General features: G+C 57.3%; 8 protein-coding genes and 1 non-coding gene across 9 annotated transcripts; 5 read left to right on the top strand and 4 right to left on the bottom strand.

Annotated features, from left to right (window-relative positions):
* Nucleotides 1-873: 873 nt before the first annotated feature.
* Nucleotides 874-4,013, bottom strand: BXZ73DRAFT_79813 (uncharacterized protein; the record flags this gene model as incomplete). The annotated part of the gene is made up of 12 exons (XM_048023163.1): nucleotides 874-1,029; nucleotides 1,088-1,289; nucleotides 1,368-1,562; nucleotides 1,824-1,921; nucleotides 2,070-2,131; nucleotides 2,304-2,662; nucleotides 2,825-3,007; nucleotides 3,077-3,181; nucleotides 3,394-3,459; nucleotides 3,551-3,616; nucleotides 3,644-3,794; nucleotides 3,833-4,013. The coding sequence occupies 12 exons, from the start codon at nucleotides 4,011-4,013 to the stop codon at nucleotides 874-876; spliced, it is 1,824 nt and encodes a 607-aa protein (XP_047874984.1).
* A 1,487-nt stretch (nucleotides 4,014-5,500) lies between these two features.
* On the top strand, nucleotides 5,501-5,874 carry BXZ73DRAFT_79812 (uncharacterized protein; the record flags this gene model as incomplete). Its single annotated transcript, XM_048023162.1, has 2 exons — nucleotides 5,501-5,681; nucleotides 5,720-5,874. 2 exons carry the CDS (start codon nucleotides 5,501-5,503, stop codon nucleotides 5,872-5,874), a joined length of 336 nt encoding a protein of 111 aa, XP_047874983.1.
* A 6,405-nt stretch (nucleotides 5,875-12,279) lies between these two features.
* On the top strand, nucleotides 12,280-12,362 carry BXZ73DRAFT_t155. Its single transcript has one exon. It is a non-coding gene; the product is annotated as a tRNA-Lys (tRNA).
* A 422-nt stretch (nucleotides 12,363-12,784) lies between these two features.
* BXZ73DRAFT_104276 (uncharacterized protein) lies at nucleotides 12,785-14,490 on the top strand (the record flags this gene model as incomplete). Its single annotated transcript, XM_048015828.1, has 8 exons — nucleotides 12,785-13,137; nucleotides 13,196-13,521; nucleotides 13,569-13,760; nucleotides 13,816-13,863; nucleotides 13,912-14,193; nucleotides 14,249-14,276; nucleotides 14,342-14,399; nucleotides 14,455-14,490. The coding sequence occupies 8 exons, from the start codon at nucleotides 12,785-12,787 to the stop codon at nucleotides 14,488-14,490; spliced, it is 1,323 nt and encodes a 440-aa protein (XP_047874982.1).
* A 406-nt stretch (nucleotides 14,491-14,896) lies between these two features.
* Nucleotides 14,897-17,257, bottom strand: BXZ73DRAFT_51493 (natural resistance-associated macrophage protein; the record flags this gene model as incomplete). Its single annotated transcript, XM_048020636.1, has 9 exons — nucleotides 14,897-15,478; nucleotides 15,550-15,662; nucleotides 15,743-15,855; nucleotides 15,917-16,241; nucleotides 16,296-16,422; nucleotides 16,475-16,767; nucleotides 16,826-16,862; nucleotides 16,914-17,013; nucleotides 17,091-17,257. 9 exons carry the CDS (start codon nucleotides 17,255-17,257, stop codon nucleotides 14,897-14,899), a joined length of 1,857 nt encoding a protein of 618 aa, XP_047874981.1.
* Nucleotides 17,258-17,590: 333 nt separating this feature from the next.
* BXZ73DRAFT_20396 (MED6-domain-containing protein) lies at nucleotides 17,591-18,751 on the top strand (the record flags this gene model as incomplete). The annotated part of the gene is made up of 5 exons (XM_048017600.1): nucleotides 17,591-17,638; nucleotides 17,691-17,833; nucleotides 17,882-17,973; nucleotides 18,030-18,112; nucleotides 18,173-18,751. Coding segments are annotated over 5 exons (945 nt in total), but the record flags the coding sequence as incomplete, so codon positions are not given.
* Nucleotides 18,752-19,277: 526 nt separating this feature from the next.
* On the bottom strand, nucleotides 19,278-20,321 carry BXZ73DRAFT_91705 (Adaptor protein complex sigma subunit; the record flags this gene model as incomplete). The annotated part of the gene is made up of 5 exons (XM_048026079.1): nucleotides 19,278-19,429; nucleotides 19,606-19,681; nucleotides 19,769-19,840; nucleotides 19,956-20,239; nucleotides 20,300-20,321. 5 exons carry the CDS (start codon nucleotides 20,319-20,321, stop codon nucleotides 19,278-19,280), a joined length of 606 nt encoding a protein of 201 aa, XP_047874979.1.
* Nucleotides 20,322-23,586: 3,265 nt separating this feature from the next.
* BXZ73DRAFT_104272 (uncharacterized protein) lies at nucleotides 23,587-25,314 on the bottom strand (the record flags this gene model as incomplete). The annotated part of the gene is made up of 8 exons (XM_048015827.1): nucleotides 23,587-23,622; nucleotides 23,678-23,735; nucleotides 23,801-23,828; nucleotides 23,900-24,181; nucleotides 24,230-24,277; nucleotides 24,333-24,524; nucleotides 24,578-24,900; nucleotides 24,962-25,314. 8 exons carry the CDS (start codon nucleotides 25,312-25,314, stop codon nucleotides 23,587-23,589), a joined length of 1,320 nt encoding a protein of 439 aa, XP_047874978.1.
* A 965-nt stretch (nucleotides 25,315-26,279) lies between these two features.
* On the top strand, nucleotides 26,280-27,174 carry BXZ73DRAFT_79807 (uncharacterized protein; the record flags this gene model as incomplete). Its single annotated transcript, XM_048023161.1, has 3 exons — nucleotides 26,280-26,408; nucleotides 26,468-26,575; nucleotides 26,629-27,174. The coding sequence occupies 3 exons, from the start codon at nucleotides 26,280-26,282 to the stop codon at nucleotides 27,172-27,174; spliced, it is 783 nt and encodes a 260-aa protein (XP_047874977.1).
* Between the last annotated feature and the right edge of the window lie 101 nt (nucleotides 27,175-27,275).

Raw genomic sequence — 27,275 nt, 5'->3', positions numbered from 1 at the left:
CCAGGCTCGTACGAGCCTGTAGCCGTCTGTCACGGTCGTACGAGGCACCGCCGGTGTGCACCCGGAATATTGCGGTAACGGATTCGGCATATGCGCGCGAGTGTACTGAACGTAACGCATCAAATTCCATTGCCGTGCATATCGTGGTTACAGAGGGAGGGTCGGAACAGTGCTCAGGCTCGTACGAGCCTGTACCCTGTCTCAGACGGTCGTACGAGTACCTCCGGGAGAGCGGACACCCGGAAATCTCGGCAATGCATGGCGTGCATTGCCAAAGGTTACCGGAACACGGTTCACTTTGTTTCGTCGCTTTGCACACTGTAGTTAAGGCAGGAGAGTCGAAACAGTGTGCAGGCTCGTACGAGCCTGTACCCTGTGTGAGACGGTCGTACGAGTTGTTCCCTGGTGAACCTCGTTTTTTTTGTTGATGCTTTCGGTAGATGCGCACGGATAAGCTGAGAATAGCGAACTCAATTTCATTGCTGTACCTGGTGTAGTTAAGGAGGTATTGTCAAAACAGTGCGCAGACTCGTACGCATCAGGAAAAAGCGCTCCGCGCGAGAGCCCCGGCCCGGACTCGGGATCGCACGCTCGTTGCCAGTGATGGCCGGGAGAGCGCTCGAGCGCTCGAGCGTAATGACTGATGATACCGAGGTCGCCCGAGCAGCGGCGAGCACCACGGTGAGCTCGCGAGCTCTCTAGAGTTGCAGTGGCTGCTCACGACACCTTGAGAGCCGCAGCTGGCTCCTACCGAGCTCTCGCGTGCCTGAGTGACGCCACGAGAGGACAGTCGAGATGACTTCGGCGCACGGGATACCCCAGGAGTTCGGTAAAAATCTTTATTTACAGTGTGCACAGTGGTTGTACTACTACCTACACAATACTAACAGAAGACACATACGCCACCGCTTCCTGGGTTGAGGCGTACAGGAGCAAACTCCCGCGAGAGCTTGCCACCATGCGCGAGGAGCACTGGCAGAACGCCGCGTTGCTCGAAACGCGCTCCGCGGAGCTCCTCACAGCCCAGGTCTTCCTCACCCGCGCAGACGACGTCACAGACGGCAATGTCGCGCGCATAGTTACATACCTGTGTCTTCCACATCGCCGCCGTGGCCGCAGATGCGGCCCAGAGCCGCTGTGGGGCGGGGGAGGATGAGGATGAGGACACCTGCATCAAGTTGATGTCTGCGGGAGGGTTGGGCCGAAATATCGTGGATGTTCTGGACACTAGCGACAATGCGCCAGTCGAAGTCGCGCTCCAGCGCGTCATGACTGCGTATGCCTGCCGCCTGTGCTTGATGCGGGGTTGAACGGGTGAGGAGGAGCTTGAGGATGCCCACGCGAGTATAAAAACGCAAGGTACGCACATCATCTTGTCTCTGCGCCCTCCAGTCCCAGTCTTCCTGCTCCAGGTGGTCGCCGGCTGCTTTTCCGAACTGGCCTCCGCGGGCTGCGCGAGACCGAGGATGGGGAGAGCGGCGACGTGGCCGCCGGATTTTTGCACGCGTTCACCACAGTTCTCCGCACGTGTGGGGTGGGCCAAACTCCAACGCGCTCCAGGCCTTCATCCGCCTTATGTTCGAGTTCCGGCGGGCGGTAGGCGAAGCGATGGTTTCGCGCAACCTCTCGGTGGTCTCTGTGGGCGCGCTGGAAGCATTCAACGAGGCGGGAATGAAGGATGTGCGGAAGGGTCGAAAAAAAGGAGGCAGGCCTGAGCGAGGGCGAGATAACGCACTCGCTCAGCACTGTCAGTGACTTGGATGCGCGCATATCGCAGCGCGATACTCTCGTGTGGATATGGTAGCTGCTTCCCACGCACTGACCAGTCGCCCAGCGCGCCTCTTGCGCTCTGCCAGCTGGCGTGGACTTCATCTCTTTCTTCTTCGCCCATCTCAACCTCGTTTGCTCGCACCGTCGCGTCCTGTGATTCTTTGTGAGTGAGCCATCCGACATATTGTGCTATACATACATTATCTGACGACCACTATCCGCCCACGCCTGCGGCCACTGCTTGGCAACTGTCCCGCAGTCGTACGCCATCACGGTGTACCACTGTTCCCGCGGCTTACCTCAAATGTGTTCCCTGCCCTCAAAGTCAAGTGGGTGGGGAATGGACAGTGGTACGTCGTGGCTATTGTGACCATGCGTGGAGCTGACGAATTTCATGTGCGTTGCAAGACCGTCAAGCTCTTCCTCCCCCGCTTCTCCACCTGGCTCTTCTGGAGCCCCCTGTTTCGAAGCCGATGCTCATGGTTTGCCCTGCGCCCCATTCCACCTGTTGTATTGTGAGTTCCGCCATGCACTTTGATGGTAACTGTGTTCTGACCACCGGCTTGCGGACCATGCAAACTCCATCGGGCTCTCCGCGCTCGGCCCCACGCCCCAGTTCTCTACCAGGACACCGTTCTCCTCCTCCGCGAGCGCAGCGGAAGCAAGACCCCGCTTGTCAACCCCTCCACCACTTCTATCACTGACCACCCGTCGAGCGTCCCACGCTTCTCTCCATCTGCCCTCGTGGAGCTCGACGCGCTCGCTGCCGCACGTCCGCTGGACGAGTGGGTGCTTGGCTCGGTGCGCCTTCACGACGTCGCGATTCTCGGTTGTTGCCACGTCGTGTGGTGGGTCGAACCATGTATTGTAGATACAGAGAGCAGGACAGTGACTGTATTAGTATACCTACTTCAATATATTTTGTTTCAAACGCATATCTAGCAGCGAACAGAAATAGATCCGGGATGTGAATAGTATCGGGAGTGCATATCATGCTCAAGAAGCCTCTCGAGCACTCTCGAGACGAAACTCGAAGCTACTCGGGAGTGCTCACCGAGCTGCCGGCTGTGTCTCCCGAGCGCCCGCGAGGCGCCCTGCCAAGCTCGCGTGCCTCGAGAGAGGGGGACTTGTCACGCCGTGCTCGAACTGCTCTCGAGCCTCGGGTGCACTCCCGAGACAGGTCGTTTTTTCCTGATGCGAGTCTGTACCCTGTCTGGAACGGTCGTACGAGGTGCTCCTGGTGGATATCAAAAATTTCCGGTAATGCATGCAATACATTGCCGTAGATCACTGGAACACAGCGCACTTTGTTTTATTGCTGTGCGTGGCATGGTTAAGGTGGCGGAATTGAAACACTGCAGAAGCTCGTACGAGCTTGTACTCCGTCTGTGACGGTCGTACGAGTTGTCCCCTGGTGAACATGGTTTTTTTCGGTAATGGGTTCGGTAGATGCACACAGTTGTGCCAAGAATAGCGCACTTGGTATTATTGCAGTATGTGCTCTGGTTGGGGCAGCGGAGTTCAAACAGTGTGAACACTTGTATGATCTTGTACCCTGTCTGTGACAGTCATACAAGGTGTCCTCCGGTAAAAACCCACTTTTTCCGGCAGTGTATTCATTACCGAGATTCCGGCAGCCCTTCCATTACCGAGATTCCGGCAGTCCCTCCATTACCGAGATTTCGACACCTGGTATCCAATACCGAGTGTTTGGTCATCTGTGTGTATTACCACTCTCACAACCGAGTTTTTGACCACCTGTGCATATTACCGCTCTCACTGCCGAGTTTTTGATTGCCTGTATTCATTACCGAGTTTTTTGCACCCATTGCCGAGTTTTTGATCACTGGTATCAATCAGCAGTCCTCATTACCGAGTTTTTGACTGCCTGAATCCTTCACCGAGTTTTTGGTCACCTCCAGACTTCAATGCCGAGTTTTTGACCACCGGTATCCATTGCTCGTCCTCATTACCGAGTTTTTGGACACCTCCAGCCTTCAATGCCGAGTTTTTATTACTGAGGTCTGTAATCCCGGTGCTCACTGCCAGTGCTCTCGCTGACCTCTGGCCTTCAATGCCGAGGTTTGAATACCGAGATCGGTAATCCCGGTGCTCACTGTTGGTCCTCCGGCCTTCAATACCGAGTTTTTGTTACCGAGGTCGGCAATTGTGCTACCAGTGGTGCTCACTGTCTCGAACAGCAAGCTCACTGTCAGACACAGTGAGCTCAACATGTTGCCCATCTCTGTATCTGTCCCTCATACTTTTGGAATGCACCTCTGCATCACATCTGAATGTATTGCAGCACCTTGCAGCATATTTACATGTGTGTGTCTGCCTGTACTGAACACCTTCTACCTGAGAAGTCACCCTTCACAGCAGCATGTGTAGATGGTATTTCACCTCGCTGTTTTTTGGATCCGGGAGGAGCATGCAAGAGCTGCGGGTGTGCAAATTTGGAGGGCATTAGCTGCAGAAGTGAGAGAACAGTGTGGTATGATATTTTAAAATGACATACCACACACAGACATGGGATGAGAGTGTATCACATCCCAGACACCTAGATATATTCACAGAGGATATTTTGAATGCAATGCAGAAGAGAGCGCACAGAAATCAGGATTTCCGGTGAAGATACAAGATATGTGTGGAAAGTGGAAGTTCTGAGAAAACACAACATGCATAAGTTCATGTGCAGACATGATATCAACACGCTGTTTGCTGCATCACAATTGGGTACTATTGGGGTGCTCAGATCGGAATTTTCAAGCTTATCGGTGATGAGATGTATATGGGGCATCATATGTCATTATTTCATGACATACAGTATCCTGACACAGCATATGCTCCGATTAGAATGCGAAAACATGGAATAGAACAGGGTAGAACATAGCTATCCAACGCAGAAGAGACCTTGAAAAACGGTTGAGAATCAGTGGAGATGTGCAAGGTGAGCCAGAAGTGTGGTTTATGCTGAATGTGCTCCGACTTCGCCTTCCACTCCAACCACACTTCTGGCTCACCTTGCACATCTCCACTGATTCTCAACCGTTTTTCAAGGTCTCTTCTGCGTTGGATAGCTATGTTCTACCCTGTTCTATTCCATGTTTTCGCATTCTAATCGGAGCATATGCTGTGTCAGGATACTGTATGTCATGAAATAATGACATATGATGCCCCATATACATCTCATCACCGATAAGCTTGAAAATTCCGATCTGAGCACCCCAATAGTACCCAATTGTGATGCAGCAAACAGCGTGTTGATATCATGTCTGCACATGAACTTATGCATGTTGTGTTTTCTCAGAACTTCCACTTTCCACACATATCTTGTATCTTCACCGGAAATCCTGATTTCTGTGCGCTCTCTTCTGCATTGCATTCAAAATATCCTCTGTGAATATATCTAGGTGTCTGGGATGTGATACACTCTCATCCCATGTCTGTGTGTGGTATGTCATTTTAAAATATCATACCACACTGTTCTCTCACTTCTGCAGCTAATGCCCTCCAAATTTGCACACCCGCAGCTCTTGCATGCTCCTCCCGGATCCAAAAAACAGCGAGGTGAAATACCATCTACACATGCTGCTGTGAAGGGTGACTTCTCAGGTAGAAGGTGTTCAGTACAGGCAGACACACACATGTAAATATGCTGCAAGGTGCTGCAATACATTCAGATGTGATGCAGAGGTGCATTCCAAAAGTATGAGGGACAGATACAGAGATGGGCAACATGTTGAGCTCACTGTGTCTGACAGTGAGCTTGCTGTTCGAGACAGTGAGCACCACTGGTAGCACAATTGCCGACCTCGGTAACAAAAACTCGGTATTGAAGGCCGGAGGACCAACAGTGAGCACCGGGATTACCGATCTCGGTATTCAAACCTCGGCATTGAAGGCCAGAGGTCAGCGAGAGCACTGGCAGTGAGCACCGGGATTACAGACCTCAGTAATAAAAACTCGGCATTGAAGGCTGGAGGTGTCCAAAAACTCGGTAATGAGGACGAGCAATGGATACCGGTGGTCAAAAACTCGGCATTGAAGTCTGGAGGTGACCAAAAACTCGGTGAAGGATTCAGGCAGTCAAAAACTCGGTAATGAGGACTGCTGATTGATACCAGTGATCAAAAACTCGGCAATGGGTGCAAAAAACTCGGTAATGAATACAGGCAATCAAAAACTCGGCAGTGAGAGCGGTAATATGCACAGGTGGTCAAAAACTCGGTTGTGAGAGTGGTAATACACACAGATGACCAAACACTCGGTATTGGATACCAGGTGTCGAAATCTCGGTAATGGAGGGACTGCCGGAATCTCGGTAATGGAAGGGCTGCCGGAATCTCGGTAATGAATACACTGCCGGAAAAAGTGGGTTTTTACCGGAGGACACCTTGTATGACTGTCACAGACAGGGTACAAGATCATACAAGTGTTCACACTGTTTGAACTCCGCTGCCCCAACCAGAGCACATACTGCAATAATACCAAGTGCGCTATTCTTGGCACAACTGTGTGCATCTACCGAACCCATTACCGAAAAAAACCATGTTCACCAGGGGACAACTCGTACGACCGTCACAGACGGAGTACAAGCTCGTACGAGCTTCTGCAGTGTTTCAATTCCGCCACCTTAACCATGCCACGCACAGCAATAAAACAAAGTGCGCTGTGTTCCAGTGATCTACGGCAATGTATTGCATGCATTACCGGAAATTTTTGATATCCACCAGGAGCACCTCGTACGACCGTTCCAGACAGGGTACAGACTCGTACGAGTCTGCGCACTGTTTTGACAATACCTCCTTAACTACACCAGGTACAGCAATGAAATTGAGTTCGCTATTCTCAGCTTATCCGTGCGCATCTACCGAAAGCATCAACAAAAAAAACGAGGTTCACCAGGGAACAACTCGTACGACCGTCTCACACAGGGTACAGGCTCGTACGAGCCTGCACACTGTTTCGACTCTCCTGCCTTAACTACAGTGTGCAAAGCGACGAAACAAAGTGAACCGTGTTCCGGTAACCTTTGGCAATGCACGCCATGCATTGCCGAGATTTCCGGGTGTCCGCTCTCCCGGAGGTACTCGTACGACCGTCTGAGACAGGGTACAGGCTCGTACGAGCCTGAGCACTGTTCCGACCCTCCCTCTGTAACCACGATATGCACGGCAATGGAATTTGATGCGTTACGTTCAGTACACTCGCGCGCATATGCCGAATCCGTTACCGCAATATTCCGGGTGCACACCGGCGGTGCCTCGTACGACCGTGACAGACGGCTACAGGCTCGTACGAGCCTGGGCAGTGTTTTTGTTACCCCAGGCCAACCATGGCACGCATCGCAACGAAATTGAGTGCGCTGCGTTCGGTACAGTAACGCGCATCTGCCGAATCCATTACCGCAATATTCCGGGTGCACACCGGAGGTGCCTCGTACGACCGTGACAGACGGCTACAGGCTCGTACGAGTCTGGGCAGTGTTTTCAATGCCCCGGGCCAACCACAGCACGCACGGGGATAAAAACCAGTGTTCCGAGCTCGTATGACCCAGGGGAACGTAGCGAACGCATTACCGAAACGTACGGTGCAGTAGGGAACAATGTACGCAGTGGGACGTGCCACTACCGGAGCCGGCGTCCCCTGCTGTATCAGCCCGGTATTGGCTTCCCTGGGGCTGCGGGATGTTCTTGCGCGTATGTAGCACACTAGAGGACCTCAAAGCACGCAAACGACAGCCAGAATGATACATTTGGCATTGTATATTACTTCTCCACCACCGCTCGTACGACCGTTACCGACAGCTACACTACCGGAGCTCGTACGACCGTTACCGACGGGCTACACGACCGGAGCTCGTACGAGCTCGTATGGCCGTTACCGACGGCAACGCGGGCACCTCGTATGGGCGTTACCGACGGGCTACAGCACTGCCACCGAGTGCACCAGTGTACCTTGGAATACCCAGGTGCGTCGGCGCCGCGAGTATGGACAACACGCCGGGCGTCGGACGAGCAGGGCTGTGGTGCCCAAACGACCGGGCGCTGCGATGAACTACTCACTGACCGTCTCGCTGTTTGGGAACAGGGTCGCTTCAATACACGCGAGGGGGAGATGAAATGCGCACCTAATGTACAGAGAAGCACGCCTTAAGTCCATTGTAAACATGAGACGGAACGTGAAAGGCCGAGACAATGCTAAATTGGTGAGCAAGGACACGAGATGTCCGCAGTCGAATAAATCATGTCCCAGTTGTGTCCCAGAGAAGCAAACATTCTGATGAAGAGGATACACATGGAAAGACCAGGTTCCGCAGAACAGCGAGAAATCAGAAGAGATGTCAAGAACAAATTTGGGGAACAGAGGCCCCGGATGGGAGAAGGGGAGGTGGTGAGGCTCGCCGTCGCCGGACTGCGGCGGACTCCATCCGTAAGCGGTACAGGCGCCCGCGCTGACCCGCGCATCCTCGCGCGCACCGCGTTCTCTGCCGCGCGCACTGTTCGCGCACTCGCGAACCGACCGTATGGCTCATTACGAACTTACCATGCACCCCGCGCGCCATGAATCACCCTTGGAGGGGCACATGATCGTCTACTATCATTATCATATCATCGACTATAGCTTTCCGTCTAAGCTACTAGTGCCTGTAGTCGATCCATCATAACCTGTATGCGGCCACGAAATATGATCAAACGTCACATCGAAGACGAATGAATATCAACTGCTACCGTTCTGCCATCATCATTTGTCGCGCAGACAATAGACGGCCTGTCCCGATCTGGCAGAGTCGCGTGCTATCGGGCGCTACCGTTAAAAACACCTTTTCATCAGGAAAACCCTCACTTGCAAATTTGCTATAATTAGTGCTGGTATGCAGCAAATCAGCGCAATTAGCGCGAATTAGCATGTTAGGGCAAATTAGTGTACTCACCCACTTATAAAGGGTGTTTGCTGAGCATTTGCAAAGACTTTGCACTAATATGCACTCAACTAGCTGCAGATAGATGCACTTTAGATCTCAAGAGCACTAAATAGTGACTACAATCCACTCAATAGATCACTCAATTGAGAAGGAGAAGAAAAGAAAATTATATTCGCAATACTACAACGTACAGATCAAAACTAACGACACTAACACTACATACGGAGGCGTGCATCTACGTGGGCAAAGAATCAAACGACATGGGTAGTAAGGGTGACATGGGCGTGGCATGAGCAACGTGGGTGACATGGGGGCGACACAGCAGGAGGCGGGGCTGAGGTCGTAGTCGTCCGGGAGTGCAACACTCCCCTGCGACGCTGTCCGTGCGCGTGCGTGGACAAGCAGGTGCAGGTGCGGTGGGCATCGCTGTGAGCGCGCTGTCCGGGAGGGAGACGTCCGACGCGGACACGCCGGGGCTCGTCGAGAGCTCGGGGGTGTCGAGGTCGAGCGACGCCGCACTCGTGCTAGATGGTGACCGGCGGCATGCTGGGGGGCGCGCGGGCTGGCCATATGACAACGACGAGGATCACAACCGGCAACGCGGGGGCATAGACGCAGGGGCCGACGGGTCGCAGGCTGCGCGTGGACTCAACGTGCTCGTCCGCCCGGTTGTGCAGGACGGGGGCCTGGAGGGTGGGAGGGAGAGCAGCGGCATGTGCACGCCATCCATGCTCTTCGACGTGCGGGCCTGCGCGGGCGCGGCCGACCGCCGCTTGTGCTCTGTCGCGCGCACCGGCATGACCGCACCCTCAGCCTCGAGCCCGAGGCACACCGTTGATCGCCGTCGACCCCACGAGTGACATGTCGAGTAATGCTGGTCAAAACCGATTTCGGCAAGATTCGCTAACGACTCACAAAGCTCCAGTGGGAGATGCAGGTGACACGCACGAGGTGGGGAAAGAGGGCGATATGGACGATGCGGGAGAAGTGGGCGATAAGTTCATGCTAGGACATACGGGAGAGAGGCTCACCGTATAGCGTCGAGCTTAACGAGCTCGTACTGCAACTGCTGGAGCAAGAGCGAGAGGAGCACGTTGCACACGCGCGTGCGGTCAGAGTCCTTCAGCTGCGGCGGACGAGACAGAGACAGAATGAATACTCACCAAGAAAGGGTATAAAATACACGGCGGGACGTGTCTGAGCGCGCCGGCGGGGCTGTTCATGGCGATGCGGGCGCGACACGGACAATAAGCTCGCGCAGAGTGCGACGCAAAGCGGCGAGGTGCTCACCGATGTCATGCTGCTCGCCCCCGAGCCAGACAAGCTCGTACTGCGAGGGCGTTGGGGAAGGAGGGGGGGAGGAAGGGGCGATGAGATAAAACAAGTGCACTCACGCGTAGTGCGGCGGCACTTGGCCCCGGTGCCAACACTGTCAAGGTGCTCGTCTTCGGAGAGCGTGGGGGTGTAGAAGTCGCGGCGGCAGGTGTCCTGGGCGGAGGTGCCCAGGCGGAACAGGCCAGTGGGGCAGTCCTTGACCTCGAGCTGGCGGCAGAGCTCCTCGATGCGCCAGAGGAGCTTGTGTTCCTACTTGAACTCGCGGATGCGTATCAGTGGCGGGGGTTTCGCGGCGACCTGCTCGGGGTGACGCGGGTGATGCAGGTGACGTGGGCGAGGTGGGAAAGGTGTCGATGCAGATAAGGTGGGTGAGGTCAAGGAAAGGGTGGTGCTACAACGACGGCGACGAGAGCAAGAGGAATGATGCGCTGGCGGCTGGGGGTGCGGCATGCCTCGCGTGGGAACGGACGCGCGTCGCGCGGACCCCAGCGCCTGGCACCCGTTGTCCTCACCTTCTCAGACCCTCGTGTCCGTGTTCCACCTCATCCTGATCACCGTCTTCCTCCGCAACACCCTCCAGACCACCCTCCACAAGAATATCCACGCCGTGCTCGCCGCCGCGCACGCGCTTAGCGCGTGGGAGCTCGCGCAGACTACTCTTCACTGAGACCGGCCTCGCCTCCCTCCTCAATCGGTTCGTGCGTAGCTTAGGCTGAAAGTCCGTCTTTAAGTCAAGTCACCCCGGTGGCTACTCACTCACCACGCATTCACCATCACCCATCACGCTGGCCCGCTAGCTCCCCGTCTCCCATAGCCATCTCTCGCCCAAGGACACCCTCTGTAAGGTTGTGTGCTGGCCACGCATCAGGTGAGCACTCTTTCTTTCTGCGCATTTTCTCCTCCCTTCCGTCCACTCTCACGCACCCGCCTTGCCTGCGTCGCTCGTCTGTGTTGCCCACATCTCACATCTGGCCCCCAGGTCCCCACAGCGCCCTCGCCTCGCGCTCATGTCGCCCACGACGCCCCTGCATCATGCCCACGTCAACATTGGTGCCGCTCGTTGTGCCCCTGCGTCGCCCGCCTCCCCCACGTCCGCCACTTCGCCCGCTTTACTTGTGTCAACCCCGCTTTGCCTGTGTCGTGTCCACGTCGCATCCGCATCTTGTTCCCGTGTCATCATGTCGCTGTTGTCACTCCCCCCGCGTCGCCCGCTTTGCCACCTCACCTGCATCGCATACGTGTCAAAGTCAGCGTTGCCCTCGCGTTGCCCATGTCTCGCCCCCACGTTCGTCTCGCCCCCGCGTCGTGCGTGCGTTGCCCACATCTCCCAACTCTCACCTGCGTCACGCCCGCATCTCCCGTATGGCCCCCGCGTCGCCTACGTCCCGGCCGCATCGTCCGCGTCCTGGCCGCGTCGTTCACGTCCCGGCCGAGCCGTCCATCTCGCCCACTGTATTCCTCTCACCCGCGTTCCCCGTGTTGTACCTGCGTCTTGTCGCTACATCGCCGTGGTCTCCTCACCGTGTTGCCACCTTGCCCGCGTCTCGCTGACACGACGCATCCGACTCACCCACCTCGCCCGCGTCAGCGTCGCCCACCCCGTCCGTGTCGCCTACGTCCCCGACACCTGTTCCTTTTGCATCGTCCACCTTGCTTGCCTCACCCACATCTCCCACATTGCTATACCTTTGTTCTCAATGTACTTAGATCACATTAGATGCAAATATATTTCATTTTCCTGCTGTTCTATTCTGCTGTGAATGATCGATAAAATAGTCATCTTAGTGCTAATAAGCTTTTCACCCACAGTGAGAGGGCTAAAAGTGATCTAATGAGAGACAATTTAGAACAAAGAAGAGCCATTTTCCATGAGAGCACTCATTTGCATGAAATTAGACCTACCAGAGAGTGAATTAGGCTGGTTAGATCTAATTAGCAAGTGAGGGTTTTCCAGATGTTGCTGATGCAATATGGCCAAGCTGAGAGGCTTAAAAGTGCCAGCCAGTATCGCGAGTCAACGCTGAGAGCTCCCAATGTTGAAGACGTCGAACTTGGATTAGCCATAAAACAGGCTTAAAACACGTTACGGGACAATTGAGTGGTGATGTTTCAAAAACAGAGAGAGAGAGAGCGGTTCGGCGTCTCTCTTTAGGGGGAGATAAGTACCCTGGGGAAAGACAAGCCGGGGTCGGAAGTGTCTCAGTCACGGCTTGATCAAGTTTGTATCATTTAAATCTCTTCATAACGCCCGCCTAGCTCAATCGGATAGAGCGTCAGACTCTTAAGGCGGGTGATCTGAAGGCTGCGAGTTCGACCCTCGCGGTGGGCTAGTATCTTTTGCTCCGCATCATTGTAAATTCTATATGTGGAAGTTACGACGCAAACGGCCAGATGGTCGAGCCCAGTTGCAACGTACATACGCACACCGGAACTTTCCTCGAGCTTCCGCCCACGACATGCGCCCGTGCCGCAGCGTCCTCAAGTCGCACCACACGGTCCGCTCGTCTGAATCTGATCTGCGCGCTGCGACGTGGATGGATTTGCTCCCTCTGCGGGCAGAGCACCGCGCAGTCCCGCAACTCGAGCTCGACAGCGAGTCCCGACCAGCAGCAGCACCCTCGCAGCCCGGGATCAGTGTGCGATCGCGAGTCACGTGCCAGCATCATGCGCAGGAACTTGGGCGCCCATCTCGAGAAGCATCGTCGCTCCCTCCGACCCAGCTCGATGCGAACCACTTACTGGACATCCAACATGGCTGCCAACTTCTCCAACCTTCCTGAAGACGTGCTTCACGATATCCTCCTCTGTATGTGTGACTTCCACGACCTCGGCGCCACAATCCGCGTCTCCAAGAACGTGTACGACGTCTTCAACTCCCGCAAACATCTCGTCGTCCGCGCTGTTTTGCAGAACGTAGCAGGCCCGGCCTGGGTCCAGGCGGCTCGCTTCGCCCACATCAGGCTTTATGGACCTTTCACAGACGACCCACCACTCCCCGAAGAGAGTTACTTTGAAGACTTGGACTGGGCGCCGTCGCGCGATATCTTGGATCGCATGGAATATGCTCAAGAAGTGCGCCGCCTGCAAGCTTTTTATAGCCAACGGTACGTCCATTCGGGACTACACACAGGCTCCGTCCGCTGACTGTCGGCTCGCGCCCAGGAACAAGGATCGCAAGTCCCTGCAGAGCGTGCTAGATCTCACGGAAGCAATGAAGTTTGACAGAGCTCTGTATCGCCTGTGGCTCTATGTCGATCTCTATGAAGATTTTGTCGACCTATGCGACGACGAATCCGAATCCGAATCCGATGATGATGATGACGACGACGGCTACGACGGCCGCACGCATAAACGGGCCCGTCTCCGAGTCACACAACTCCTCCAGAAGCTGTCCACCGAAGAGCTGCTGGAAGCCATCCACATCAGCTCATTTCTTCAAGAAACGAAGCGCTGGCTCGGCGTCATGCACGCAAACTACAAATACCGTGGTAAGATGGTCCCGCACGTTACGTCTCTCCTGCTGACGAGTTTGCAGCAACCCTCCCAGAGGACGTGCTTGCAGGCGTCCAGACAGCGTTGGAGGTCAGCATCGACATAGGCTTCCCTGCTTTCACCAGTCTCGCGAGCCCCTTGCTTGCCTCCCGGAAGGTCAAGAAGGAGACCATAGACGAGTGTGAAACTTCGCCGACGATCATCCTGGCCACCGTCCCAGGTAGCAAGGATACTTGTGCGTGCATGGCCTCAATCCTTTGAACGTGTTTTTTGACTGACTTTTGGTGCAGGCACCCGTTGTGGGGCCTCAGGCGGTACCAGGCTCATAGGCTCTCCAAGTGCGTGTGCCGGCGTCTCAGCCCCGTCTCCTCTGACACGTTTTCCAGACGCCTGGATTTTCGCGGGAGAGTGCAGGCTGCAAGATCGCAAGCTCCTCCCGGGGCTTCTGATGAGGAACCCTTGGGAGTGCGACGCGATGTATGGCCACCTGTGGCATGGGAACGGAGGCAAGGTCGTCGACGAGGCCGCGCTCTTTCATGAGATGGTCAACCTCGACATGGGCCCGGACGCGGAGTCGTGGTCGAAGGACGGGTGGTACTGCCTCGATTGCATGCGCGAGCTCCATCGACAGCGCTTCATGCAATGGTGGAAGGTCACCAAGGCGAAGAGTACGTGATGCATTTGACTCTGCTGACCGAATGCTGACTTAGTGCCTTCGTTCAGATGGTGCCCCTGTGCTAGATGACTGTTGGTGCGTCGTTTTTGTTCGGGCGATGACTGCGCCGGATGGTCACTCAACATCTCCCGGTGACACAGGTACGGCTACAATTGCCGCACGATGATTCACCAGCAAGCACATGCGACGAAGCTAAACGTACGCATATCTCCTCATCGTTCACAAGGGCAAATCTGACGACGATCCTTCGCAGCACTTGTGCACTCCCACGCGGGGAAATGGTGCATAATAAGGTGACAGCTGTGCTCGCAAGGCCTTTGACTCGGGGTCTCTGGAGTCTGGAGTCTGTCAGGGAACACTGTCTCTGTTAAGCGTCCTGTTTTCTTGGCTGTTGAGTGGCATTGTCGGTGATAGATCCTTGCAACATGTGGCTCTGAATCACTCCGGCACGACGACGACTGGACCGACGATGCTCAATCCTGACGTCGGCGCAGCACGTTGGGACTTGGAGATTAGTGGACTTTCACTTCATTGATCGTGCTCAAACCTGTTTGAATGTTTGAATAGCAATCCATGATGATGTGCATCCTTCTCGCGGAATGGACATTATCCCGAACTATGTGCTCTCTGTCAGAAGTCCGAAGCTAGAAGTACAGTGTATCGTTAAATATACAGTCCTATCCCCACCAACCCCGTCACGAGGTTCGGCCCATCGCCAACATCACGATCGCGTACATGTTCGCCGCGAGGATGACGAGGAAGATGAGGTACGCTAGCGATGTAACTATCCCGCCATTCGCGAAGGAGACGTACTGCTCCTCGTCGAACGAAGACGCCTCGGAATCCGAGTCCTGCAGCCTGCGCTCCTGCTTTTCCACGACTACAGCCACCATCCGCCCTCCGTGCTTCTCATCGTCGCCCAGCGGACCGGGTGTCAGCTGCACCTCGTCGACGCTGAGTGGCAGTGACGGCGGCGGCGCGGGGCTCGGCAGTGCGCTGTCGGGCTCGGACGCAGCGGACGCGGACACGTCGTCCGCCTGCGACGTCACGGCGGAAGCACTCGGGGTCGCCGGGTCCGCGGCCGGCTTGCGGACGGACATCACGGACTTGGACGACGTGAGCCAGATGAGCGGCGCCGCGACAAAGGGAAGCACGATCGCGAGCGCGACCTGCGACGCGACGAGCAGGGTGTCGATGCCCGGCCGACCCACGGCGATGGCGACGACGACGGACGGGATCAGGCCGATGAGCCGCGTGATTATGCGGCGGAGGAACGGCTGGCGACGACGAACCGTCGGAGGGGTGAGCGTTGCGGTTCATTGCATCCTGAGATGCAGATGGTACGTACGGATATTCTCCACTCGATGAACCCTTCCGACACGAGCTGGCCCGCGAGGGTCGCCGTGATGCTCGCCGTTTGGCCGGCGCAGAGGAGCGCCAGAGCGAAAATGAAGGCGGCGACTGGGTAGAGGGTTGATAGCATCAGTTCAACTCGCTCTCCGCCTTACGTGAGTCGAACCGTTTGGATCAAACCAACGCACCCTTGCCAATGTTCGCACTGATCAAATCATGGGCGTCGAACAGTCCGGCCGGGACGGCTTTCTGGGACGAATCATCGTCCTTGAAGAAGACGGTGGCTGCAATAACGAGGATGCTGGAACGGAGAAGCTTCAGGAACCGAACCTTCGCCGGTGGGCTCGGAGGGTTTCGCTCACGCTGAATTTATTGGCACGGCAACAGCCAACAGACTGACGATCACATCCACAAGGCCATGAGTGAGGTGGGCCTGGATGAAACTGAGGTCGTTGTTCTCTCGGCCATACTTGTCCCGGTAATCCATAGCTGCCGCTCGGCGCTCGGCACGCGTGATCGTGAACAATGACTTGAACCATGCAGATAGTTTGCCGCGGATGCCCGGGGCCTCCGGCGTCGACTGAGGGTTGGGGAGCACTAGCTCTGGCCCAATTCTGTCCTGGGTGGCGAGGTATGACCCCAAAAAAAGGGCGTGTGGCATGACGGTTGCTCCGAGAATGCCGACGGCTGAAGCAGCAACGGATGAGTCTCACCCTCAGGAATAGATACGCAGTCCGTTACCTGTGTAGAGTGCATCTGGGTGGGTCTCGAACAGAGCCTTGGATGGAATGTAGCCCATGAACGCCTGGGACCACACCGGATCCACTCGGACGAGTAGGACGAGGAAACAGACGAAAACCGCAGCGACCTGTGAATGACCGTGAATAACATATAGGTGGGAGAATGTAGCCTACACTCACAAGGGTCATGACGGCATATTCAAAAGTTTTGACGGGCCGGCCACTGCCTCGCGAAGGATCTCCAATGAGAAGGAAGACGAGCACGTCGGAAGCCGTAATAAGCACCGAGACCCAAAGGGGAATTGACGGAAATATGAGGCTGATGCCGATGGCAGACCCAATAAGTTCCGCTATGTCTGTGCTCACGATGGCAATTTCAGAGAGAACGTAGAGCGGGTATAGGACGCCATATCGGATAAGGTACTTGTGCCGTGGCCGGTCATAGAGGAGCACCCGGCAGTGGGATGCGAGGTCTGACGCGGACATCAGCGTCACGACACAGCCGGACCGCTTGAGTCTAGCTGCGCATACCTAGGCCTGTGACGCAGCCCAGTTTATATGCAAGAGACTGAGACAAATACGTCAGTGCGCAGCCAAGGAGGACGGGATGGAGGCTCACTTGAAGCACCATCGCACCGAGGCCGGCCATGAGGACGATGAAGAGCATCGGCCTGTAGCCAAATAGAGACCCCGCCTGGAGGTCTACGCTCCAGTTTCCTCTGGAAACACAATCTTAGCATGGCGTCACGCGGGCGGACACGGGCGTCGGGTATGAGGCGAACTCTAAGAGACTCACGGATCGAAGTAGGCGACAGAGCAGATTATGCCAACTCCGACATGCTTGGTGAGATGGTGGACGACAAGGCGCGCTGTGTAGGCTGCCCGCGCCGACCAGGAGGGCGCACTCCTAAGGGACGCAGTGCGGTAGACGGCGTCGCGCTCTGGGTGGTCGAGGAGGGACATCGAGGAGGAAGGAGGCGGGAGGGAGGAGCTCCGGCATGGCGAGAGCAGTACTTGTCGGCACCAGGACAGTGGTAGGAACAGGAGAGCGGTAGCGGGCGTATTATAGCTCGGTTCTCACTGCACTCGCCCGGGCCTCGTCACTGGGAAAGTCGCCGTTCGGTGTGGGACGAATGAGCCCGTGCGCCGTTGCCGCCCTTCCCGAGCCCGCGGCCCGCCCTGCGCCCGCGAGCCACTCGCCTGGCCCCATCCTCCGCTTTCTCCAACCATCACCTCTCCCTCTCGCCGCCGCGCAACGCTGCGATACCGCGCGCACGCAATGGACGTGGACTCCACCCGGACGACGGCAGCCAGCTCTACTTCATCTGGCACGAATGGATCCAGGTATCTTTCGCTGCACATCCGCCTTGGCGCATGATTCACACCCGCTGTCCAGGCACATGGCCCTCTCACCGCCGAGTCTGCGTTCGAGTACTTCACCAACTCCCAGTTCTACGACAAGCAGAGCAACAACCAGGTCCTGCGCATGCAGACCATGCACACCGGGCAGCTGTTGGAGAACGAGGCTGAGGAGCTCAGGTGCGCCGCTACGCCCGCGATCCCATGACGCGTCTTACACCTTCCCAGGCGATTCACGGGCATTGAGTTTGCGCTCACCCATGCGGAGCCACCCTCGCTGTTTATAATCCACAAGCGCGAACGTCTCTCACCCGACGAAGGTGAGTGAGCAGGTGAGTCTTCTCGCCCTCCCCGTCTGAGCTCCCCGATCGGGCAGTCCGGCCATTGGCCGTGTATTTCATCCTGAACAACCGCATATATCAAGCCCCAGACGTGTACTCCCTCGTCTCAATCAGGCTGGTGAGCCCACGCCAATCCTGCTCGGCCTGCGCACCCCCGCCCATTACGTGACCCGCCCAGCTCGCCTCCCTGCATGCCCTTCAAAGTTCTCTGGACGTCCTCCGCGCGCACCGCCCCGCATACACGCCCCGGACAGGATTTGTCTGGCCGATCGTCGAACCCTCGTCCGGGGACGGTGCAGGGAAGAAGCGGGCCCAAGACGGCGAAGCGGCTCTTGAAACACCAGAGCACGAGAGCGTGCCCGGCGCGCGAGGGCTTGCTTCTTCTGCTTCTGCTTCTGCTTCTGCGTCTGGTGGAGCCAAACGGCAACAGAACAGCATGTTGCTCTTGCACGCAATAACCACGACGAACACCCATGCCCAACAATCGTTCCAGCTCCCGGCAGTCCCATCCGAAGACACCGTCCCAGAAACGCCTGCGCCGGCTCCCAGAGCACGATCGTCCGTCACTCCGGCACCTGCTGCCGGACTCGCTGCCGCAGGGGCTCCGTCCGTGGCCCCCACACCACAAGAGCCAACAAAAGGTCCGCCCGGAGGAGGCAAGAAGAAGAAGAAACGTGAGTTGCGCCACCGCGTGCCCGCTCATTCCCATTTCAACGCACCCTCCTCGCGGCGCAGGGACGGCGACGCTTCCACCACCACCAGCCTAAGGGGTCGCCGTACACGATCAGGTTCGCACGTACGACTGTATGCTCGTCAAAAGCAGCGCGCCACACATCCCACCCCGTCGTGCAGGTACGCAAGTACAACCAATGGTCGCCCTGTCATCGTAGAACTAGTGTACCGTCTATGGAAGTGCCCGCGCACATCGTCCTTCATTGTGCACATCTTCACACGCTCGAAAGACAATCTCGTGCGCAGCGCCCAGCGGCGCACACGCAGCCCCTGCCCTGGGAACCGACACTCTGCCGCCAAGTGCACTCCCCGCGCACGCCGACGCCGACGCCGCGGTTGGATAGCCGGAGGCTCCAAATCGGGCGCGCGTTGCGTCGTCGAAACCGTCCGTCACGACGCGAACCCTCGGTCTCGGGGCCCCGCACAGCGCCGCGCGTGCGCGACGCTCCCCCCGCCGCGGGGGCCGGGCGCGTGGGGCCACTGCTACCGGGACCGAGCGGGACAAGTGGCAACAGGATCGGGTAGCGGACGATGGGCGGCGCTCGCACCCTTTACCGCGCGCCGACGCCAGTGAGCCTGCCGGCGAGCCAGTTGAGCGGGGTCTGGAGGCCGGCGCTGCGCGAGCCGACCGCGCCGCCGCCGCCGAGGGAGAGCGGGTTCGCGGAGGCGAAGGACTCCTTGCGGGCCTTTGCGGCGTCTTGGACTGCGTTTTGCGGTTTCGGGAAGGACGGGGCGCAGGGGAGCGGTTGCGGTGTGGTGCGAGGGGGCGTCAGGTCAGCTCGGCGGGTTCAGGGGCATGCACGGAGGAAGCGGGGATGCAGGGAAGCAACGGGTGGAGGCTGGAAGCGAGGGAAGAAGGCGACAGGGGACCGGACGTACCGGCGCGGTCTATCTCGTTCACGTTCGTTTCGAGCACGAGCCCGCCTTGGATGACCTCGGCGAGGATGTGGTGTGCCTACGGGGAGGTGGGATGTGTGAGCGTGCGGGCGTGCGGGCGGGAAAGAGGGCAGCCGCGCGGGATCAGGGAAGGCGAAACACGGACCTCGTCAAAGTGGAAGACCAGATCGAGCTCACAGACGTTCTCGAACGCGCCGTCGAGGGACTCCACGAACACCTGGGCGGACACGGCAGTTTGCGGCGATGTTGCCGGCCGACGGGTGACGGCACCAGCAGGAATGGGACAAGGTTGGCAACTTGGCACGAGGAGAGTGGGAAAGGACGTGACGCACCTGGATGAGGTCGAGGATGCCGAGCTCGCTCTCTGCGCCATCGACGACGAAGACGAAGTAGAGAGTCGCGTAGCTGCGGTAGACGACGCGAAGCTTCTGCGCTGCGGCGTTCGTCTTCGGGTCCTTGGGCTTGAGGAAGGTGTCGAGTTCCGGAGCATCGAGGAAGTTGCAGAGCCCGGCCGGTCGTTGCGAGACCAGAGAGTAGATCTTCTCGACAAGTGCTTGCGGGGCCTGATGTATCGGGGTGTAGAACTTGGTCAAACGCGGCACGCCTGACGTGTTGACTGGGGCCAAGCCAGGTGAGCCAGCAATCAATGGAGAATAGAGGATGAGGAGGTCCTCACAGATCAACACCGCATGTATCATTACTCTTGCTATCCACGCACACACTAAAAAGCCTGGGTAGCGGAATGACAGAAACAAGAAAGTCTTGGGCAGTCAGAGTGTGCAGATGAAGGGGATCTGAGAGCAGCTTGGCCGTTCAACGTGCGTCGATGCAGCGGGAACGGCGGCCCGGAACCTGACATCATACTAAGACACTTTCCGAGAGTGAAGGAATATAGTACCGACAGTATAGATGGTTCTACTTTCATTGTCAATTAATGAGCTGACTAGGAATTCTGCTGCATAATTCAAGAAAGGCATCGATATTTGCTACACGAAACGCGCCCTTCTCCCAAAAAAAACCGAAATCAGCGGAACTCAATATCCTATTGGCACTCATTCTGCTTTCCGACGGGATTTGAGCGATAAATATTTTGGGCGGTCCGTAGGCACATCCTATCCTACGCTTTCGTTTTCCTCTCGGGCGGGTCGACAAAAATGTTGCGGATATACAATCGAGTTGGTGCAACAAGATGATGATGATGATGATGATGATGAGTTCATGGCAGAGCCTCTAAGTACCTTCGTAATTTGGTGCAACAAGAGGAGGACTCGCGTTGACTCGCGTGCATGCATCTTTCCCAAGCCGATCGTGAGACGGTAACAGTCATACCCATATCGGAACAAGCGAGCCAGACTGAGAAGAAACCGGGTACTCGAGGGTGTATGCATCGACGGTCTCCCTCGTTATAATATACAGAAGTGTGCTTTGTGAAATATTTTTCTCGGACGAAGGGTTGTACCACCCACCCTCTTCTTGCTTCCATGACCAACAGTCCACAACGCGCGCTCTTCGTAGAGCGCACGAAGGCAGTCGAGACAGTACCAACCTTGCTGAGGTCTCCCAATAAAAGTCAATGTCACTTTGAAAGATGGTAGCCGAGTCCGCGTCCTCGCGTTTGCCATCGAGCACAGGGCTTTTGACAGCCTTCTATGCATCTGGGAAGTCTTCCGAGAAGGGGGTCACAGCGATCCCTCAGGATAGTCTCTGCGCGTGGTCCTCACTGTAGAATGAGTCGTCGGTTGAGTGGCCAACGGTATCTAGGTTCGCGACTGAGCCGAATCTCTAGACGTTGAAAGGGGAACGCATGATCATTCCTTCCTATTTTCGTATACATCGCAGTTGTCCTCATAGTGGCCCTCGCGGTCGCTTTCATCTAAAGACACCGCAAACGCGTTAGGGTATTTACACATAGATCTTCGTACGACTCACCTCTGTCCCGCTCTAACGACCACCAGATCATGAACCGCTCCTCGTAGAGCTTTAGTAGACATTTGACGCAGTACCACCCATTCTTCGCCCATGTCGACTGGTATCGAGCCATGTCGCAGAACATGTTGACTTCAACGTTTTGCACGTTGTCATTAAGCGCATGGTCGATGATCGTTGTGCATCCGCGACTATAATCTGGCAGAAGACAGGGGAGAAGGTCGAAGTGCTTCCCCACCCGTGAGCATCTATATATCTGTGACGAGGCTAAAGCGTGTTTGTGAGGGCGAGTCGACGAAGGTGTCGACGAAGGAGACTGGCACACAGCTCACTCGGGACCATCCCCTTGGAGAAGGTGCCTACCCGTAATACTGGTCAGCACGGCGTAAGGATGAGTGAGGCCACGAACTCACAGAGCTTTCGCATATTCGACGCCGTGCTCAGGATCGCACTAATAGAAAGGCTCGGATCACAGAGGTCTTTGATGATCCTCTTCTTGGCAACACCGGCGATGAGAGCTCCGTCTACGAGGCCCCACGCCATGCATAACCTGGAAGACCTTCGACACGACCCAGGGCTACCTTCTTCTTCATGGCCACGATCTTCGGGTTCGTCAAGAACAGCGGCGGGAAGGTGTCTCCTGCATACTCGCATGGCTGTTGGTCAGTTCAAGGGCAAAAAAAACACGGGTTGCAGTCCCACTCACTCGCAATGGGCACAGCTTTCGGACGCCAGAGGAACGCTAGGGTAAGGATTCGTCTCCATCATCTCCTGGACCGACAGCGCGCTCAGAAGGCGTGCTCTCATACTAGCACTGGTTTCCTGCTATTCCTGCTCTTCGAGGGGTTTGTTCGCCGCCTTGTCCTCGTCCTGTTCGCCCTCCCTCGTCCTCGTCCTCAAAGTCCTTCTCAGCATCGCGCATATACGCCGAACGGACCCGTCTCGAGCATCTCCGCACAAAGCCAGATGCGGTAGAACACCCGGTGAAACCGAAGCGTCTCCACGGGATCGAGCCGGCCGTCCTCGTACCTGGGTAGGAGCGGACGCGGGGTGAGCACGGGAAAAGCCCTCAAACGAGATCAGGAGGGGTGGCGACGCACCTCACCTCCCGCGCATCCGCCGCGTGGACGACAGCCAATACGTCCCACAGCTTGCGTTCGGGGACCCAATCTCAGCTCGATCGGCGAAGCGTCGCGCCTCGGAGTCGGGGAGCGCCACGCGCGGACGTCGCCGTGCCGTCCTAGCCGAACAGTGAGGTGGTGGTGGACGAGGCGGACGGCGGGCGCGAACGCGGGGTGGACGGGCGGCATGCAGCGCCGCGCGCACGTTAGTCCGCTTGTGGACCGTAAAGACCTGGGGTGTCCGTTTACAGACACGGATGACGGTGGCAACGGGGGAAAATCCGGGGGCGTGTGTGAGGATCTTGTGGATGAGGCTCCAGAATCGGAGGGTGGAGTAATTTGCAGGCATCATTGTCGTGGTCCGTGCAGTGGGAAAGGGGAACCGCGAGGTGAGTAGCCCGTCTACGGGACCGCTGTGGCGGATCGCCGGCGTGGGCCCGCGCCGGCGAAGCCTTCGGACTGGCCTCGGTACCAACGAGATGATGGTGGTCTTGTGGAAGGCGCTATGGTCGAAGACACACTCGTATCATGCACGTGATCGTGTCGGGATCGAATTCATTGAAGTGCTCAAGCGTGAACTTTGGCACAGAGTCGTCGAATTATCGTCAATAGATTAGACGACCCAGTTCACTTATATTGGGGCAAGCACTCCAGCACGGTACACACTAAGCTAAAAACAGTGCAATGCAAAAGCCCACCTAGCTCCGAGCCTGGATGTGCTGTGTCAACGTATTAGGGATCGAGCCTCGCCCGTTTGTCATATTTAAAAGTGTCAGTCAAAAATACATTTGCAAGGATCTGTGACTAATAGTGCCCATCAACAGTAAGAAAACAGAGCGCGTGACAGAGACATGGTTGTTCAACAGACTCCAGACTCCAGAGACCACTAGTCGAAGTCCTTGCGATTACAGCCCTCTTATGCACCATTTCCCCGCGTGGGAGTGCACAAGTGCTGTGAAGGATCGTCGTCAGATTCGCCCTTGTGAACGATGAGGAGATATGCGTACGTTTAGCTTCGTCGCATGCGCTTCTCTGTGGGTCATCGTGCGGCAATTGTAGCCGTACCTATATCGCCAAAAGATGTTGAGCGACTATCCAGCGCAATCATCGCCCGAACGAAAATAACGCACCAGCAATCATCAAGCACAGGGGCACCATCTGAACGAAGGTACAAAGTCAGCATTCGGCGGTGGTGAGCGGCGGTCAGCGGAGTCGGATCCATCACGCACTCTTCTCCTTGGTGACCTTCCACCATTGCATGAAGCGCTGCCGATAGAGCTCGCAAAAGCACTCGCGGCAGTACCACCCGTCCTTCGACCACGACTCCGCGTCCGGGCCCATGTCGAGGTCGACCATCTCATGAAAGAGCGCGGCCTCGTCGACGGCCTTGCCTCCGTTCTCATGCCACAGGTGGCCATACATCGCGTCGCACTCCCACTGGTTGCTCATCAGAAGCCCCGGGAGGAGCTTGCGATCTTGCAGCCTGCACTCTCCCGCGATAATCCAGGCGTCTGGAAAACGTGTCAGAGGAGACGGGGCTGAGACGCCGGCACACGTACTTGGAGAGCCTATGAGCCTGGTACCCTCTAGGGCCTCACAACGGGTACCTGCACCAAAATTCAGTCGAAAACGCGTTCAAAGACTTGGGGGCCATGCACGCACAAGTATCCTTGCGGCCAGCGACGGTGGACAGGATGGTTGTTGGCGAAGTTTCATACTCGTCTATCGTCTCCTTCTTGACCTTCCGGGAGGAGAGCAAGGGTCTCACAAGACTGGTGAAATCAGGGACGTCCGAGTGACTGCTGACCCGCACCGCTGCCTGGATGCCGGCAAGCACGCCCTCAGGGAGGGTTCCTGTAAACTCGTCAGCAGGAGAGACGTAACGTGCGGCGGACCGTCCATCTTACGACGGTATTTGTAGTTTGCGTGTACGACGCCGAGCCAGCCCACCGTCTCTTGGAGATATGAGCCGATATGGATGGCTTCCAGTAATTCTTCGGTGGGCAAACTCTGGAAAAGTTGTGTGACTTGGGCATGCGCCTGTTTGTGCTTACGGTTGTCGTAGCCGTCGTCGTCGTCGTCGTCATCATCCTCATCGAACCCGCCGCGGTATAGGTCGATGAAATCTTCATAGAGAGCGGCCCAGAGCCACAAGCGATACAGAGCTCTGTCAAACCTCATTGCTTCCACGGAATCTAACATGCTCTGCAGGGACTTGCGATCCTTGTTTCTGGGGGGGCCGACAGTCAGCTCGACGGACGGTGCCTCTATGCAGTCCCGAATGGACGTACCGTTGGCTATAGAACGCTTGCAGGTAGCGCACTTCTTGAGTATATTTCATGCGACGCAAAATATCGCGCGATGGCGCCCAGTCCAAGTCTTCAAAGTAACTCTCTTCGGGGAGTGGTGGGTCGTCTGTGAAAGGTCCATAAAGCCTGATGTGGGCGAAGCGGGCTGCCTGGACCCATGCCGGGCCTGCTACGTTCTGCAAAACAGCGCGGACGACGAGACGTTTGCGGGAGTTGAAGACGTCGTACACGTTCTTGGAGACGCGGATTGTGGCGCCGAGGTCGTGGAAGTCACACATACAGAGGAGGGTGTCGTGAAGCACGTCGTCAGGAAGGTTGGAGAAGTTCGCAGCCATGTTGGATGACCAGTAGGTGGCTGGGTCTCGGTGGTGGGTATGAGCGAGAGGGAGGCCGTTATATGGCACGAAGTGAGGGAGTCACGATGACGCCCCTAATGTCGCTCCCTGAGCGGATACAGCCACGGGCGCCAGAGGCGGTCCTGCGCCGCGAGATGATACGAGGCACGTGACTTGATACCTGCGTGGACAGATCTGGACAGATCGGGGACCGGCCCGCAAGGATGCTGCGCTCGCTGCCAAGCTCGGGAAAGCAGGTCGGAGCGGGGAGATCAGAATGAGACAGGCGGGCCGTGTGGTGGGCCTCGAGGAGGGAGCGGCAGGGGCGGAGGTGGTCGAGGAAAGGCCGGGTGGAGAGTGGGCAGCAGCGACTTGGCTTGTGCTTGGCAGTAACGGAGCTATATCTGGGCGGGCTGGTTGAATGATGTGTTCTATTGCGGGCGGAGAAAGCTGGGCGAAGGACGGCGGGCGGGTCCGGGAGGCGCGCTCCGGACAGCAGACGACGCAGCGGGCGCGGCGGTGGCGAAGAGGGGCTGGAGGAGCAAGGCCTGCAAAAATAGGCGGACGACAAGCCTCCGTCTGCCAAATCCGGCGTGCCAAGCCAACCCCCCAGGAATAGCCACACCGCCCATGCTTATTTCGGGGACCCGCCACGGTCCACTCCTCCTCCTCCTCCTCCTCCTACCTCCTCCTAGCACTTTGCTCTCCTGCCCACGCCCACCGTGCACCGCCCGTCTGCGCGCCCTCGCGAACGGCATGGGTCGCTCGCGGGCAGGGCGAGGAGTGCACGAGACGCGGGACAGGCAGGGTGGGACGGGTTCCGAGCAAAGCTTGGCACGCTAATTTTACTTACTCTCCAGACGGAGGGCAAAGATAGTGCTCAGACTTGGCTTCGCTCAAATACGCTCCCTGCGCCCAGTCTCGTCACCAAGCCCGACCCCTCCTCAGCCTGCCCCACTCGACCCATGGCCACCCTCCCGTCCCCGCCACCACACGCCCTCTCGCCCGAGCCCGCCTACTCCCGCCTCCCGCACCCGCACCCAGACCTCACCATGAAGGCTCTCCTGGCCTCCTCCCTCCGAGTCCTCGACCAGGTACGCGCCGGCCCGCCCGCGCCTGCACCGCTCTCCCGCTCACGCACCTGGACCCACAGCCGCCCCCGCCCACCCTCCGCGAGATCCTCGAGGCATACAAAGCCCGCGGCGACGGTGACCGCGACATGCTCCTCGCCATGCTCAACGCAAAGAGTGCAGAGGACCAGGTGAGCTGCCCCCAACCTCTACGCTCCCCTGCACGTGCTCACCCTCCTCCCAGCGACTCGCGTCTCACGCCACCCTCCACCGCACCCTGCTCGACTTCTACCACGCCCCGCCTCTCCACCCCGTCCCGCCTATGCTTGCCATGCAGCTCTCGGACGGCCCCCACTCCGCCGCGTCCTCCGCGTACCCGCACCCGCACCACTTCCCGTCCCCTCCGGCGTCCTACCACCACTCCCCGCCCGCGCTGCACGACGACCCCGCGCACGTGCGCCGCCACCACTCGCGCTCGCCCTCCGCCGCGCTCGACCCCCGCCCCTCGTCCTCTTCCATCGGCCAGGCCCCACGAAAACGCCGCCGCACGTCCCAGTCGCCCCCGCCCCGCACGCGCGCTTCGCCTCCGCCCTACGCGCGTCACCACCACTCACACGACACGCTCCCTCCACTGCCATACTCACCGACATCGTCCGGGGGCTCGCCACGGTCGCGCGAGTCGATGGCGATCAACTCCCTCCTGCTCACGTCGCATTCGCGCGATGAGGACGGGCCAGTGCGGCACACGAGCTCCGAACGGAGCACGTCGATGGGTTCGCGAGATCGATGATCGTCGGCCGCTCGAGTTTGTGTCCTTTCGGGTCTTCTGTCGTCGCTGCACGATGGCCAGTTGTACGATACCGTATCTTAGCACCCCTCTAGTCGCTCTCG

Source organism: Epithele typhae (assembly GCF_022376455.1).
Source record: "Epithele typhae strain CBS 203.58 chromosome Unknown BXZ73scaffold_49, whole genome shotgun sequence".
NCBI classification, from domain to species: domain Eukaryota; kingdom Fungi; phylum Basidiomycota; class Agaricomycetes; order Polyporales; family Epitheliaceae; genus Epithele; species Epithele typhae.
This window is presented reverse-complemented; position numbering and strand designations above follow the sequence as displayed.